Source organism: Crocodylus porosus, unplaced genomic scaffold, assembly GCF_001723895.1.
Source record: "Crocodylus porosus isolate Cpor-Errol unplaced genomic scaffold, CroPor_comp1, whole genome shotgun sequence".
Lineage (NCBI taxonomy): Eukaryota > Metazoa > Chordata > Crocodylia > Crocodylidae > Crocodylus > Crocodylus porosus.
Genome location: NW_017728914.1, coordinates 28,263,277 through 28,278,944, shown reverse-complemented (window position 1 = coordinate 28,278,944; position 15,668 = coordinate 28,263,277). Strand labels below are relative to the sequence as shown.

The following is a 15,668-nucleotide window of genomic DNA, read 5'->3' as shown; positions in this document are numbered from 1 at the left end:
GGAGGGGGGTGTTTCAGATGCAGAAATTAAGGCTCTGGGAAGCAAGCAAGTTGTTTTTGCAACTATTCTTTTGCTGACCAGTGTCTTGCACATGGATTTTTTTTAAGTACTATTTTTAACATTGTCAGGGCTTTCCTTATGGCACTTACTAACGACTTCACGAACACTGAACAATAAAATTCCCAACTCCGTCACGCAAAACAGGTAAAGAGAAGGTAAAACCTACTCCACAAAGGAAAGCTGGGATCGGGCAGCAGGCATGGGACCACCCCGCTTCTCTTCTGTAGGACTTTGTAACATCCACCGTTTCTCGCATGATTTTCAGAACGTTGCGTTTTAACCGACAGGCATCTCCTGGTACTCACGTACTATTAGCTCTTTATCTGGCAAGCCACCTGTTTGTTGGCTATACCAATTTAACATTTCTACCTGCTGGCTGCATTTTTCCTCTTTTTTGCGGGGCGAGGGAGGAGCTTTTGACCTCAGCACAACTCCTTTTTTGCAAAATGGCTGCTGACACGGCACTCTGCTTCCACACTTTCTGAAGACAAATCTGTTTTGGTGTTTATTCTTTTACTCTGCCCTCGTCTCTTAGTATGGATTTTTATTTACAGGCGCTTCCAGTCTTTCCATAGAAGGTAAGATGTTACTTGGGACAGTCTTCACTAATCCCCTAAATGTCCCTAGTGAAGTCAAACCCATCCCTTGCAGCATGGACAGCTGAGGCTCTAGTTGGCCCATCTGTTCAAATTCACATCGTTCACCTTTACTGCGCAGGTCTGAAATGCAACGATCAACGGGATCACTTTATAATAAATAAAATATGTGCGTTTCAAAGGGATATTTTTAATGCTTTGCTGTCCTTTCCATTCTTCCTCTGGGAAGCTCTGTGGATAGCCTCTGCCTCCGGGCCTACTCTCTGCACAGCAGGTGGGGGTTTCCACTCCGACGTTTCTTCAAGACCAGTTGCTTCTTAGAAAGTCTGGAGACGGTGCAGCTGCCTGCTGCTCTGTGCTAGGCGCCCTCCACGCTGAGGAAGTCTGGTGATTTCATCTGCTTCAAATGCTGGTAGGAACCTGATCTTTACTTTCTGGCTCCAGCCGTGTGACAAAACAGAGCCTCTTGAACCGGATCTCGGCTCCGTCTTAGACTACTATTTGAGTATCAGACATTTGACCAACACCCCATCAGGTATCCTGTGATAAACTATTCTTGTTGCTTGATTTAAGCTTCAGTTTCACGCCTGCATGCAGAGTGATTAGCAGAAATCTGTTTGCCATGAAAAAACATGGAAAAAACACGGAATTTGCATTTTTACAAAGACTATTTAGAATCGCCGGGGAAAAAAAGACGACTTGCTGAAAATAAAACGCTGGCTCCCCAATGGTCCTCATGGCCACCGCGGAAGCCCTCTGGCACATGGAAGCAGCCACCATGGCAACCGCCCACTCCTCCCTCCATTGCTGATTGGCTGAGAAGGCTTCCCATTGTGTGGCTCTGCCACCCTCTACCAATCAGCAGTGAGGTGTGGGGGGGCTGCAAGAACGGCAGCCCTCTCAGCCAATCAGTGGTGAGGGACAAAGCTGCTGCTGGGGCCCTTCAGCCAATTAGCATTGTGGTGGGGCTCACTGTGGAAAAAAGCAGATTTTTGTGTGTTTTTATTGGAATTTTTTTTTTTTTTAATCATGGAAAGCTAGGATCCCCGGTGATGAGCAATACACCAGGTTACGCATTCATTTTACTCTGCAGTTGTTTCATCTACTACACTAAAAGCAACTGTTATAAGGAGATAAAACTTATTTGCAAGGGAAAGAGTTAGGCCTGAATCTTGTATCCACAAGGCCATCTTACATTGTGTGGAATGCATTTAACCCACTTGAGTGTTTGCAATGCTCTCACCTTCTAGTACCTGGTGGGTTAAAAAGGAAAATATAAGCTACAACTGATAGTTAATAGAGCAGGCCAGCGTGTTTTGAACCAGAAAGTCAAGAGCTCAGCTCCATCCATGCAGCAGATCTGGAGTTTAGCCAAGACCTACTGTGTTCTTTCATATACGTGGTGTCAGATCCTCACAAAAAAACAGGAACTCATTTTTTTTTAATTTGTTGCACAGGGCCTAGCTAAATGGGGCCCAATTCTTCCTGGGGGCTTTTAAGCACTACAATAATATTAAAAGTAGTACCCTTCAAACGTATTATAGTCCTGTTGTCCCAAACAGGTTTAAAACACTTTCCGAGTTTATACAACAATTTCAGTTAACCAGCATTCAGGTAATGGCAATGTGGCTTTAGCGGCGATTTTCTGTTTGGAATGGAAGTGAGATTCTTTATACATCACCTCTTTTATTCAAGGGCACTAGCAATTTCCAAGATTCAAGCCAAGCATCAGTACAACATTTCGTTTTCTTTAGCAGGTTCAGCTTCTAGTCGAACACCACAAGTTTCTCTGTACTCGTCCAGTGAAATGGAAGAATATCTAAACACACTTATATTGGCAAATATGACCTTTATTTCTGCCATGAACTTAGAGAAAACAGCAACAACAAAAATATTAAGCACAATATGGCCAAAAACTCTTATTTTTTTAGCTTTGGTTTAAATAAGCATATTTATGTCTTTATTCACAGTATTTCTTTCAGAATTGGGGTCTGGATTTCTTACCCCTGAGTTAGGAGTATACTGTTAAAATATTACTGATTGTGTTCACAAGTGAACACATGCACGCTGTGGCTTGTATAATTAAAACAAAAAAAATCTTCTGACTTTTTCATCCGAGTTTTTTCCCCTTCTTTTATGGGCCTATATTAGCAACAGCTAACACATTTCTATGATATTATTTGATTCTTCAAAGTTACTAATGGGCTGCAAGATGTCAGCAGCTTGATTTAAAGAGTTGCAATTGGAAAGGAACTCTGGAGCTGGACACTGGACAAGATTTGCCCTTTAAATTAAAGCACAATTTGGAGACTAAATGATTCACTGTGGAAGTTTTGTTTAAAGTTTTAATTTCCTAAATACTTTGTGCAGTATACCGTCAGATCCACAGCTACATCTGATTTGAATGAAACTTCAGCCTTAATGATTTTCATGCCAGGTATGTAAGAAGCAATGTAATTTGCTTGAACATCCAATTATTTCATTTGATATCCGGAAGATTTTAACCAATCCTATAAGCCAGTTTATGCTAGGGCAACAAACTGTTTCCGGTTCCAGAGCAGCCATCCACTTAAAACTAAGAGTAGGCTCAAGCTGCAAAATTCGGACACCCCAGCATTTGAAGGTACGCTCTAGTATTCTGAGCTCTTTTTAGCAAAAGCAAAATGCAATTACAGATCAGGACCTACGTTCCCAGAAAGGCTGAAGACAGGTCTTTACAACAGTAATGCCTTAGAACAGAACCTGCAGGGGAAATCCTTCCACAGACCTCCAACAAGTTGTACCAGCTGCAAATCCGCCCTCAAAACATCATAAGCCAACCTCTAATTGAAAATAAGGTTATGAAGGTATTTTCCTTGTGGACAAGTATTCTACAACTACCAACTGGTGACTTCCTTGCTTAGTCTTCTAAGTACTGGACGAGGTGATCTGATTAGGAATCCTGTGTTATCTAGAGCCTCTGGTCTAAACTTTGACAGCTACCCTTCAAAATATAAGGGACGGACTTGCCTTGTTTCTATGACAAATTGGCCCCAGGCATTTAATGTAAAAGAAAAAAAAAAGAGAATAGGCTAATTCTATTGGTCATGCCCGTGAGAAGGACACCCCGTACCGAGGAAGAAAGAAAGAGAATATTTCAGACAAATGGGTCAGGGGGAACATAACTGATGTTTTCAAACCGTGAGGCTGTCAAGCTGACAACAGGGAAAGAGTTTCTGTGAAAAAGCAAATCTCTACTGACTTATCCATTTTCCCCATAAAATTCAAGTCAGAGGTGTGGGGATAAGATCAGAAAGAAATGCCAATGGATGGAAGACTATTTATGGGACCATAATGTGGAAAATTCCATAAAGGACAAATGTTGCTAAGAATATTCAAAAGTCAAAGCTCTCTGTGGGTGTGCATTCATGTAGATGTCAACACAACTATTTCATGATCACCGAAATTGCTACTAGCCTGCATCCTCTGTGAATGGCTATTTTTAGGACCGGCCTTTCATGTGGTATAATGATGTGGATTTTACAAGAGCATTTATAATGTGTTTCTTATGTTGTACAGCCCTGGTGAAACTGCCTCGTATGAGAGAAAGTTTAACAAAAAGGTTCTTCCGCCCTTAGTTTCTTAGGTTATATTACTGTTTCTGCTTTGGATTTGGGGTGAATATGCATGTGTTGGTTTTTGTCACAAATGGGTTGTACCAATATATTAAATTGGCACTCCGTCCACCATGATGTAAGCGCAGAAAATGTTCCTGAGACCTTCCAAACCTGCTTGCCACTTTAGATGGTCTAATTTCAAAATCCACAGTGTCACCTAGTATAATCTATGGCCTAACCTGTACTTCAAAGGTCAGATTTTCATCTCAGTTTATTGGGGCCACTAGCTTGTGTCATGTGCCTGAGAGAAGAATTTGACTCACTTGTAACAGCAAAGTCATATGAGCTCCCCAAACAAGTTAGATATAGAAGATTTTAATCAGAAAGAGATCCTTTTTTTGCTTTCATTCAATTTAAATGACATATAAAACATGTGCTGGTGATTTCTGGGAAACGGCATGTTGTGAAAACCAAATCTGTAGCTTTTCAAACTACAGAAAAATGAAGAAGAAAATGTCACACAGGAGGTCTTATTTTCTAAACACAAAAACAACAGCTCCATTCCTGCTTTTTGGTGGTCAGGATCTGGGGTCTGCCGTTTCAACTCATTCAGAGACCACTGCATGCAGAGCATCAAGGGTGCTCAGGCTTTGTCTTTCTGATCCTAGCCTCTCATATTTTCCTTCTGTGTTTGTCACATCCCAGAAGAATCTCTGTTTACGCTAACTCTACCATGCCAAAGAGCAAACCACAGCAGAAAACAAATTCAGCTTATAGCACAGGGTTTGAATCACTGAAAAAAAAAAAATTACCAATTTGGTCAGTCTGTGATTACTGTGTAGCTCTTTTACACAAATGTGTATTTTGTGTATACAGTTCCAAAGGCTCAAAGTAACAAAAGGGATACTGTTGAGATGTTTTGCCTATCATTTAGTCAGACTTAAAGCTGTTATAAACTGGATGGGGAAAGTACTCTAGATTCTAAGTATTTAGGTTGGGTTTGTTTTTAAAACTAGCTCGTCACTGCTGAGTTCTTTGGTTTTAAGATGACACTCATTTTGGGACCCTGCAACACACCAGATTTTTTGGTGCAATTGAGCAGTCTCTAGTTCATGTCCAGTGAATGGGGATGCAAAGGTAGCTTCAAGGATTTTAGTGGCCCTTCAATCCTGAACTTCTGGCCAGCGTGACAGCCTGGGTACACGTGAGCCCAACAAACAATTTTGCCACGATGCAGACATCGTGACCCAGCCCCTATTTCTTTATCACTAAAAGACTGAAAGAGACGGAAGGAGAGAAAACCAGGAACAGTCAAAATATTCTTTAGTGACTCTACCACAATCTCATACTACAGGAGTGATACTACATCTGGACTACCGAATACAAGCCAAGTCCTTTACCCAACAACAACACTGGGGAAGAAGTCTTAATCATACAGAGAATATTTGAATGGTCACCAATGCCTCAGAAATGAATCATTATTCACTATAATGTGGAATCATTATACTATCCATACGTTACACCTGGACCATTTACTAAGGGTACAACACACATCATATTGATATTTTTTGAAAAATATTATGCATTAGGATATTTGGTAATGTTAGGGATGGAAATAAACATTAACTTGATGCATCTGGAAAGAAGCAGACTGGCTTCCTAACTACAAGAAAAAGGGCTAAGAGTTAAACCACAAAGGTTTAGCTCTTCAAAGGCTTCTCATTTCTGGATGGTCAACTGTTCCCTCCGATTGGACTTCCATCTACATGTTAACTGAGCACCGGATTTTGCAGCCTTTAGTCATGTTGAATAATACCTCACGCTCAGTGGTCCCACTGATTTCCATGAAGCCCCTCTATGGGAGCAGTGGTGTGGCAGAACACGGTCCTTTGAGAATAATTATCTAAATGCAAAATGAGAAAAGACAGAGGGTCCTGGGGTCACGCTAAGTTACATGGTATGGAGAGATCAATGAAGGGCAAGAGGTCTCTGGCCAGTTTGGATCAGAAGTGTCTGAGCAAAAGCCACTTTTGGAAGTTTATGACTTGAAAGTAAAGGAATCATTCTTGCATCGTGTAAACAAATGAAGTAAGTGGATTTAGTGCTCACGTGTGCTGAACTGAACTAGAGAGGAAATGAAGCCGCCCATTTATGTACAGGACAATTTGGGCACAGATAGTGTGCCTCAGCAGGATGAGAGGACATGCCATCGTTCATGTCATTACAGACTTGCCCCATTTGCCAAGTCTGCTGCACCGATTGCAACAGCAGGCTTGTAATGCTGATGCTGTCTTCAACCAGCTCCTGGTTCACCTGCTGGCTCCTGCCAGGCCAAGGGAAAAACTATCAGATGCTAATGGACTTTAGGTGTTTACTGATTCAGCTAGATTCAAACGAGTAACAAGGAAGCGGACAACTCTGTATCCTGTTATTGGTTCTCTGAGTCATCCAGTCCTCCTCCTTAACCTTCCAGGTCCACAAGATTAATGAGCAAAAGTCATGTTTTAGCTTTTTCCTTGCAGAGATATTTGAAAGGATAGTGAATGAAAGAGCCCATGGAGGGATATTCATGAGATCTCACTTCGGGAGCAACACAGGATTGTGTGTAGGCTGCAGACATTCCCCTAGTGCGGTGTCTCCTCTAGGACAGTAAGTGGCATGTATGCATTTCACTCCACTTGTGCCCTCCACCCACTATTGGCAAATTACAAGGCAATGATGTAAAGCATGCTTTGAAAGAAGCTGGCTAGCTCTTCCCAGCACCAAAATGAAAGAAGTAAGCTGTAATGGGAGAGGCATAAAAAGGTGCAGACTAGGGATGAGGGTCAAATGATCCTGCTTAGACTGACTCAGTAGAAGGCAGCATTTCTTGAAGGTGGGGAACAAGAGAGACGCTGCAGTCCTGGTTTTGGCAATACACTGTATCAGGAATCGTTATAGCACAATGCTTTGTGGAAGACCAACACTGTAGCTGAAGTGGGTTATGTCAGAATCCATCAGCAGCAATCAATGCACAAAAAACCCTTGGCACTTTCATGGGGAAACTGTGACTTGGATCCCAGGAAGAAGATCTAATACAGAATGGCAAATTCGCAGACTTTATTATAGTTCACGCAAACCTACTCTGCCCAAGAAATGTCATTCATCTCCCTATAAAAACAACTCACATCATTCACTTAAAATATATCCCACACTGATAAAAGAAAAAGCATATTGGGCTATGCATTTCCTTTGCTCCTAAAGCCACAAAGTGAATCACTGAGGGCAAGGAATGCTGAGCTGTGCTAAGGAAATTAAATGTGTTGTTCCTGAACTACCACCAGCCTAACTGCAGCCAGCTACAACTGAAGAGGTAGATACACAAGTGATAGATACTCCCTTAAGGCAGTCTGTTACATCTCAGCGCATTACAGTAATCTACCATCCTGACACGTATATCTAAGTGTACAGTAAGGATCAGATTTTAATCTCAGGCCTGCTGTGCACAGAACCCACACCTTGACAATATGCCACACCAGCAGATTTTCTAAGATACACAGCAACGCAATCTGCTCATAGATCTGCAATTCGAATCTAGCTCTTTACCTTTATGCTATGAAAGCAATTAACGCAGTCGGTCATACAGACCTACTAACGTGTCTGCATGTTTAGTCACAAAAAAACGTGTGTGGTTACACGAACAGGTAAAAGTGAGCAGCATCTATCAGCAACTCCGAACTTACATGTTTGTCAGAGTTTCCATCTGAACACAGGAGCTTAACAGTGTCTGTAAATCGGCTGTAAAAAAATTACTGCAGCCTGAGATGCGACGTGTGAAGTCCCGAGCTTGCAGCAATATTGCTTTACAGTCATTCTTTCATTTAAATCTCTCTCTAGCTCTGTTCGAATTATGAATATTAGACTGAAGAAATATATGCCATCCTCTCAGATACATTGTGTGCCTGATTAACTAGAAAATCACTTTGTTCTTCAAACTGAAAATTTCCAGGACATTAATCATTAACATAGATGAGCCTTGTGAGCTGTGAGTTACGTTTTGTTTTGATTTTCTGACAGTCTCAACAGCCGATTTGGCAACATTTTAGAAAACAACAACCGGGAACTTTTATAAGCAGTGGCTTCACCATACGTCAGAGTTAACATCACAGCGATAAACAGTGCTCAGTATTAACACAAGAAGTCATAGGGTGTTTGTGAATAGATGCTTAAGGGAGTATAAGGATATGCATTCTTTGAATGATGAAAATATGGTCTGGGAATATGGGCCTATATAAAAACTTTGGTTTGCTTCCATTTGAGATTGTTCCCTGCTTTTTAATTCAAAAGAATTTTAAACGTAAGTTTATATCAGACCCACGCAAGGTCATATCATGCCGCCACTGTCATTGCTTTCAATGGGAAGCTCTGCTTTAAAATAACAGAGTGAAAGGAAAGAAGAACTTTCTTCAGGATATAACCAGACTGAGTCAAACATGAAATAAATCAACTTGGAAGACCCATTTCTTGGTACGCTCATCTATCTAGCATCCTACTTGAATATAAAGAACTAGCTTAGCCTTCATGCTGGCTCAAGGAAGGTGAAGAGCTGGAGGAAGGGAGTATGGTTTAGTCAGGGGAGAGGAAATGAATCGTCTGCCTTCCTCTGCTGACTAGGGATTTCTTCAGATGACTCTGGCAGGGCTCAGTTGTTGGCAGCTCTGGGAGCAAAGTACTATCCAGCTAGTGCCCAGCAGTGCAGGACCCACTGTCTAGAGAAACTACCTGGGATCACACTGGATACATCAATGGCACTCAGCAGCAGGCACCGCTGGTAAAGCACAGAGATCCTGTTCTTTTGCAGCTGCTTATCTAAGCCCATCCAAGGCTTGACATGGCTGAGCACAGAAAGAGAGAGACTGGGACATGCAGATTGTGACAAATCCTGAAAAAGCACAAGCTAAAGGAATTCTGGCACTGGTTTTGCCAGGACCAGAAGAAACAATCCTAAAGCCCCACTTTCATGATGCACTGTTTTCTGTGGGACAGGGCTTGCTCTTAACATAATTCACCTTAGACCGTGGCAGTAGGTGTACCACTGGGCATGCGAACCAACAAAATCCCAAGCTTCAAGTATATTGGGGTTGCTCCCTGAAGTCCCAGGTACCACTTCAAACTGCTGGGCACTGCCTAAGATGGTGATGATCCCCTGTTCACATACTAGAGCTAGAGACCATGTCTTAGTTAATATTTCAACACAGTGTTTGAAGGAAACTGGACAAGATCAAGACTAGACATCTATGTTGGAGGAAAGGCAGTGAAACAGTTTGGCTTGGTCTTCGCCTAGAATAAAGGAGGCATAAAACTGACTGGTTGCTCTAAGACATCTGGATTCCTCTCAGGTAAAATAGGCTGCAGATGGTAATTCTGGCAAAGATCCTTCGAGTGATGTGTTTGATTTAGGATGGGCAAACTTTTTTTAGTACTGAGCAAATGCTAAAGTTTTGTAAAGGAGCAACTGAACTACCCCGCCCTGTGCTCTACATGCTACACTGCTAATGACAGAGAAAGATTCTCCTTTGACACAAGCTTATTTGGATATTAACACAAGACTTTGGGAACTGGGATCCTTGACTTATGCCTGTTGTGACCATCCCTAAATCTGCCTCCAATCAAGGGATAACCATGCTCAGTGAGTCCAGCAGACTGTGGGTAATCAGAGTTTTAACATGTGCAAGATCTGCACAGAGCGACCCCTCATTTTGGTATCTCAAAAGGACCAAATGTGAGCAAGACTCTAGCATCACAGACTTTTATTGGAAAGACTGAATTTTGCCCCCACCTACCCAGCAGGTCCATTGTATTGAACTGAGCTGCATGGAGAGAGAGAACAAAATTTAGAAATAAAAAATCAATATCGATATTCGGTTATTGACTTAAGGGGGGCAATTTGGGGCTGTACAACACTTACAGGACAACACAGCCCATTCCTTTATCTCAGTGGTTCTCAACCTTGTTATATTTGAGAAACCCCTTGTTAGGCTCAAGGCACTCAGCTCGTAGTTTTCACTAATTTTTTGACTATGGAAAAAAATAAAAGAGCAATTCTTCTGTTGCAAAGAACTCAGAAAGACCACAATGGGTCATAATGCTTGTAACAGAGTGGATTTCTATTTGAAATCTTTGGGTTTCTCTTGTGAATCACATTTGTACCCCCAACAGTGCTAAACACTGTGCCCCGTGACACTGGGTTCATCCCGATACAGAATGGGGAAAAGGTTGCGAAGCTTTACAGGATAGGAAAACCACTCCTAATCTAGCTGTCCAGTGCAGGCAGCACATTTGTGTCCCAGGAGCCTTGCTGAGAATCACTGCTGTATACAATATGCCCGTTAATAAAAATAAAGAGCATATAAGAGGTTCTTAAAACTTTTAACTACCACATGCTACAAGATGTAACAACGTTCGGAAAACTCCCTCAGGTCTAAAGTCAATTATACCACCTGTGCAAGAAAAATATTTTTTTTATCTGATCAAAGTTTTAACATGTTTTACATCTAATGTTTGTAACCTAAGAGCCAGACATTCCCACCAAGAAAGAACCTTCATTTGGTTTGAAGTCATTTGTACTGTTTAAAAAAAGGATATCATTTTTTGATTTGGTATTTCATGTCGAAAAACAGCTCCTGAATATGTTAACGTTCACCGCAGGTTCCATGAAAATATTTAAGCGGTAAATCCCACACATCCTTCTCTGGGAAACTGGAGCTTTTCCAGAGTACAGAGTGTAGAATTAAGTGGCACATGCTTGGACCACCAACAATGCAGAGCTAGGTGAGAAATCGCTCCCCTATCCTGCTAAATTTTTCAAGACTTCAATTATTTTCCCCTTTTGAATGGAAGTTTAATGTAGATATTTAACTGGCAAATCTTAGACGTGTTATGGGACAAGTTAGAGCATTGCAGCAGTAGAGCGCTCAGTTAGCGCTCCTGATACGCAAGTGTCCCACCTGCACTGGACAGCTAGATGAGGAATGGCTGTCCTATCCTGTAAAGTTTCTCAACACTTTCCCCATTCTGTATCAGGTTGAACCCAATGCCCTTCAAGGTGTTTTGGGAACAATGAGAGACACAGAAAGGCCCATCTAAGAATAACCCACTGGTCCTCAACCCTATCTGGACTTGAGGCATCTCTCTTTGGAGCTGAAGCACTCTTCCATAACATATGTGAATTGAGGGCCACCCGATTTCAAAAGCTGATTTCTACATTGCAGTGCTTACCTCCTTGCAGAGGAGCCAGGCACTGGGGGTGGAAGACTGGCCAGGCTGGGAAGAGCCAGAGGCTCTGCTCACCTGCGGTGCTTATCTCCCTATTTACAGCACCCTTCAAAGGATCTGGCGGCACCCCACCGTGCCACAACCCCCTGACTGAGAACCAGGAGGTGAGGGCATTTCCCTGATATGTGAGAGACCTTAGTAATGCCAAGTCTTTCAGGTCAGGACATTTACTCCTAGGTCTCCTGTCTCAAGTGAGCTCCCTAATCCCCATATTCCTGGTGTTTTGGAGGTGGGACTCTCTCTCTAGCCCTTCTACCCGTCTGGTTTTGAAACCATTTTATGCAGAAATTCCCAGCCCACTGTAGCATGATGCAAAGGCTACTCTAGGACACTTCATGGCCCAGTGCAAAGGAGGCACAAGCAATCATCAACATGATAGATCATAAATGCATGAAAAAGACCTTTGCAGTCTATCGTAAGTACGGCCCTGAGTGTCAAACAGCATGTTGTATGCTAAAATGTGGCTCTTAACCACTGTCTTATGGTAAGGGGAGAGCAAAACTAATCAACTAGAATGGCTGAACTCAAGCACCAAACCATGTTAATTCAAGAGTGACACTGGGTGCAGGAGGTGAAAGACATGACCGGATTTATGACAAAACGTATGTTGGCAGATATACCTTAGGACTCTAAGTATAATCTTACTGTTACACTTAGGGTCTTAAAAATACTCCTTTAAGCATCCTTGCTATATTACTTCAGCTACCAGGTAACAATCAAAGCCTTAGGAAGCGATGTGACGTCTGGGGCTAGTAAGACAATAACACGAAAACGTCACTGCAATAATACTTGGTGACACACCTACAGAAGCAGTGGCATTTGGAACCAAGTACAGCCGTAATTCACAGCACCACGTCTAGGTAAAAGAGGAGTCCTCAAACAAACTGTGGTTTTATAATCCATGACAGGGTGGAGGTCCAACTTTCAGGCTTCACTCAGAATGCCCTTGATCTTTCAGGGAGCTTCATAATTACTGAGATCTATTTTCCAACGGTTTAATGGAATATGCCCTTTGACAGCTTCAGAAAACACTGCTTAGGGGATTTTTTGAAACTATAAAATTAATGCCAGCCACTCACAAACGTTTACAGGAAACTCTGGTTAGCTATTATAAGCTCTTCACTACCAGTACGTGCCATGAAGCATCATCCCAGTTGTTCACACATTAGAAATAGGAAAAAATACTCCAAACTCTAACCTGCTAGAATTTTAATTAAATACAATATTTTTGTTGGATACGTATCCCAGATCTACAGTTATAATACTGCTCCTGCAATTACTGGGCATATAAACTAAATCAAGTTTCACTTCTTATAAAACACGCACTATATTTACACAATCACAAATGAAAGAAGTAATGTACTTAAGAAAACGACATTTGTATAATCAGTCAATACCAAGCATAGATTAAAATGCCCAGGGAAAAAGGGGGTACTTGTAGGTATTATAGCTGGAATAGTTGTACGTATTGTACTTTTCTACCAGGTAGCAATCAAACCCTTAGGAAACGGTACCCTTATTGTACTTTTCAACCTCAGAGAATGAAAGGAAAGACCAGCAACTTTTATTTGATTTATGGACAAAAACCTCCAATATCCTTAAACAGGTAGCAGATTTTTATTTAGAAAAATTATATTGGCTTCTTGAGTGACAGAACCTAAAGCGCTACACAATCCCTGTGGGCCTCAACAGAAGTGCATTAACATCAGTGGAACAATTTCTACTGATTTTAATAGACTTTGAACATGCCTACTCAACCTGTCACTTTTCACACTTCTGATTTCTGTGCTATATTATCCTGTTGCTCTACTTGTGATCTTAACCTTTTTTACATTAGCCACAGTAAGGGGCTATCACAGTTTGTTAACCAATACAGTAAAAATTTCCCAGGATTTAAGATGAAAAGAAACATTAACAAAATTCTGCAGCACTTCAATGGCTTTGTGTCAACACAAGTAACAACTCATCTAAGCTCTCTACCAGGCAGCACAAATGAATGCCATTGTAAAAAAAAAGTTATATATATATTAGTTGCATAGCATTACATTAGAGAAATGAGAGGATTAATAGGAACTTGAAGCAACAAAAATGTGGGTAAAATGTAATAAAAGGAATGCATATTTGTATTAAGAATACTGTGCATTTGCTCCTTTGCAAATGTATCATTTCTTCCTGTAACACGAAGGAGATTATAGAAACGCAGGCGAGATCCCCAGCTGGTGGAAACTGATTTCAGTGGAATTTGGACAATTTACACCAGCTAAAGGTCTGCTCTGGGGAGTGCAGTGAGGAAGGGCTGCATTACGGAGATGGCAGATTGAAGGAATAGCACCATAATCACCTTAAAAGCTACCTACTTTAACTGTCTGATGCTGAAATCTCATGAGTTTTAACTCAGAGACTGTTTCACAGCACCCCCCCAATCACAGACCTCTACCCAGCACCAGTTTCTTACTCCTACTTTTCTAATACGGCACTGACTGAAATTCCCATATTTGGTACTTGTACCTCAGTTGATCTTCAGGCTTTTATGATGATCAAAATATATTCTTCCAAATCTTATCTTTGAGACAAAAATTAAGATAAAACTATATTCTGTTCTGTTCATTTACACAGCTCGAAATCCAGAATAGTGGTTGAAATGGTTTAAATTATACTCAAGATTTACAGGGGTGTGAATAAAAGTGTAATGCCCTACTGTAATTTCTGTATAAAGGAAAGATTTTATCAGAAACCCCCAGAGTGCCGCACTGTATTTAGGAACCCATGTGGCAAAACTCACTAAAAAGTAACAAACTGTGTCTAGTTACTAGAACATATTTGACTTTTTTTTTTTTTTTTTAATAGCAATAGGGAATAAACTTCTGCAGATTAAAAAACCATTCAAATATCACCTCCATCAACATTAGATCATTTAATGAAGGACCAATTGCAATTATTGTAAAAACAGACAAGGTGCCCATGTGTGCAGAGCTCATCCATCAGCAAGCACTTTCATTATGGAGGCCAAAGCACAAGCCATTTTAAAAGCGGGGTCCGTGGATATAAGATTAAACTGATGGATACAAGATTAATCCCCAAAGTCTCCCACATCACTTGTCTGCAATACCTCTGCATAGCTAAATGAAGGAGCATCCATAAAAAAAAACCCAGTAAAAAACCAAAAAGCAAAGGAGATTAAATTGGAGGACAAAGAAATTGGAGAAGAAACTGCACTGGTGAACCCCAAAAGTTCCCAGTGTTTTGCTGCTGACCCTTATCTACCATTCCCGGTTGTCCGCTCTTAGTTTTGGCAGGGCACAATTCTGGACATTTGAAAATAATGCTGCACGCTAGTCGGAAAAAGTGTTAACACACGGCAACATGGCAACTGCGACACAATTCAACAGCCAGAGGATAGAAAACTGCTTAAATAATCAGACGAGGAACTCACCAAAGGTGACATAGATCCATTTGGCAGGTATGGGTCTGGGAGCATTAGAAAAGGGTAGCTAGAATAAGCAGATCCTTTGTACATCCCTGTGTCCTGATGCTTGATACCTGTTAAAATGAAACGTCATGAGTATTCAGGTGACAACACACGGCTCCTCTGCCTCGGAGGTGTGATGTATGCCGGGTGGGCGAGGGGCACTATTCCCAAGTGTCGTTTGCCTACACCCCTGCTAACGGCCTGGCCCACCCCACCTTTGGCTCCAAGTTGGCAGCGGTGAGGACGCCGGACGCGCAGGCCCTGCCTCGCTATGGAAGTGTTCACTCTTGTGCCGCTTGCTCACGGCGGTCGTGCTGCATCTGCCAGGGGCCAGCTTGCCCATCCCCCTGCATCTGCCCCGGCCCCCCCAGCCCCAAGTGCTTCAGGCAGGAGGGAAAAGAAAGAGCTGCTGAGACAGGAGATAATAAAGGAGCGCAGGGCACAGCGCGTTTCCTTCTGCTCTGATTCGGGGCACAACCCGCCGCCCAGCTACCCCTGCTGGACCCCGGGAGCTTGTCCTGATAAACCCGCTGCGGATCCTGCGCGCGCCGGATGGCCTGTGCGGGGAGGAGAGAAAAGCAGAGCGGGGTCGGGGCCGGGGCCAGGGTCGGGGTCGGGGTCGGGGACGCCACG

At 42.1% G+C, this 15,668-nt stretch overlaps 1 protein-coding gene across 8 annotated transcripts in view; it reads right to left on the bottom strand.

Annotated features, from left to right (window-relative positions):
* The window catches only part of TCF7 (transcription factor 7 (T-cell specific, HMG-box)), a 104,724-nt gene extending 89,121 nt beyond the window's left edge, over nucleotides 1-15,603 (bottom strand). For all 8 annotated transcript variants that reach the window (XM_019535069.1, XM_019535068.1, XM_019535070.1 and 5 more), the window contains exons 1-2: nucleotides 15,529-15,603; nucleotides 15,000-15,106 (exon numbers count right to left, since the gene is read on the bottom strand). In XM_019535069.1, coding sequence (XP_019390614.1) covers nucleotides 15,000-15,083 — 84 coding nt within the window. In that variant the 5' untranslated portion in view covers nucleotides 15,084-15,106; nucleotides 15,529-15,603. The remainder of the gene's footprint in view (nucleotides 1-14,999; nucleotides 15,107-15,528) is intronic.
* Between the last annotated feature and the right edge of the window lie 65 nt (nucleotides 15,604-15,668).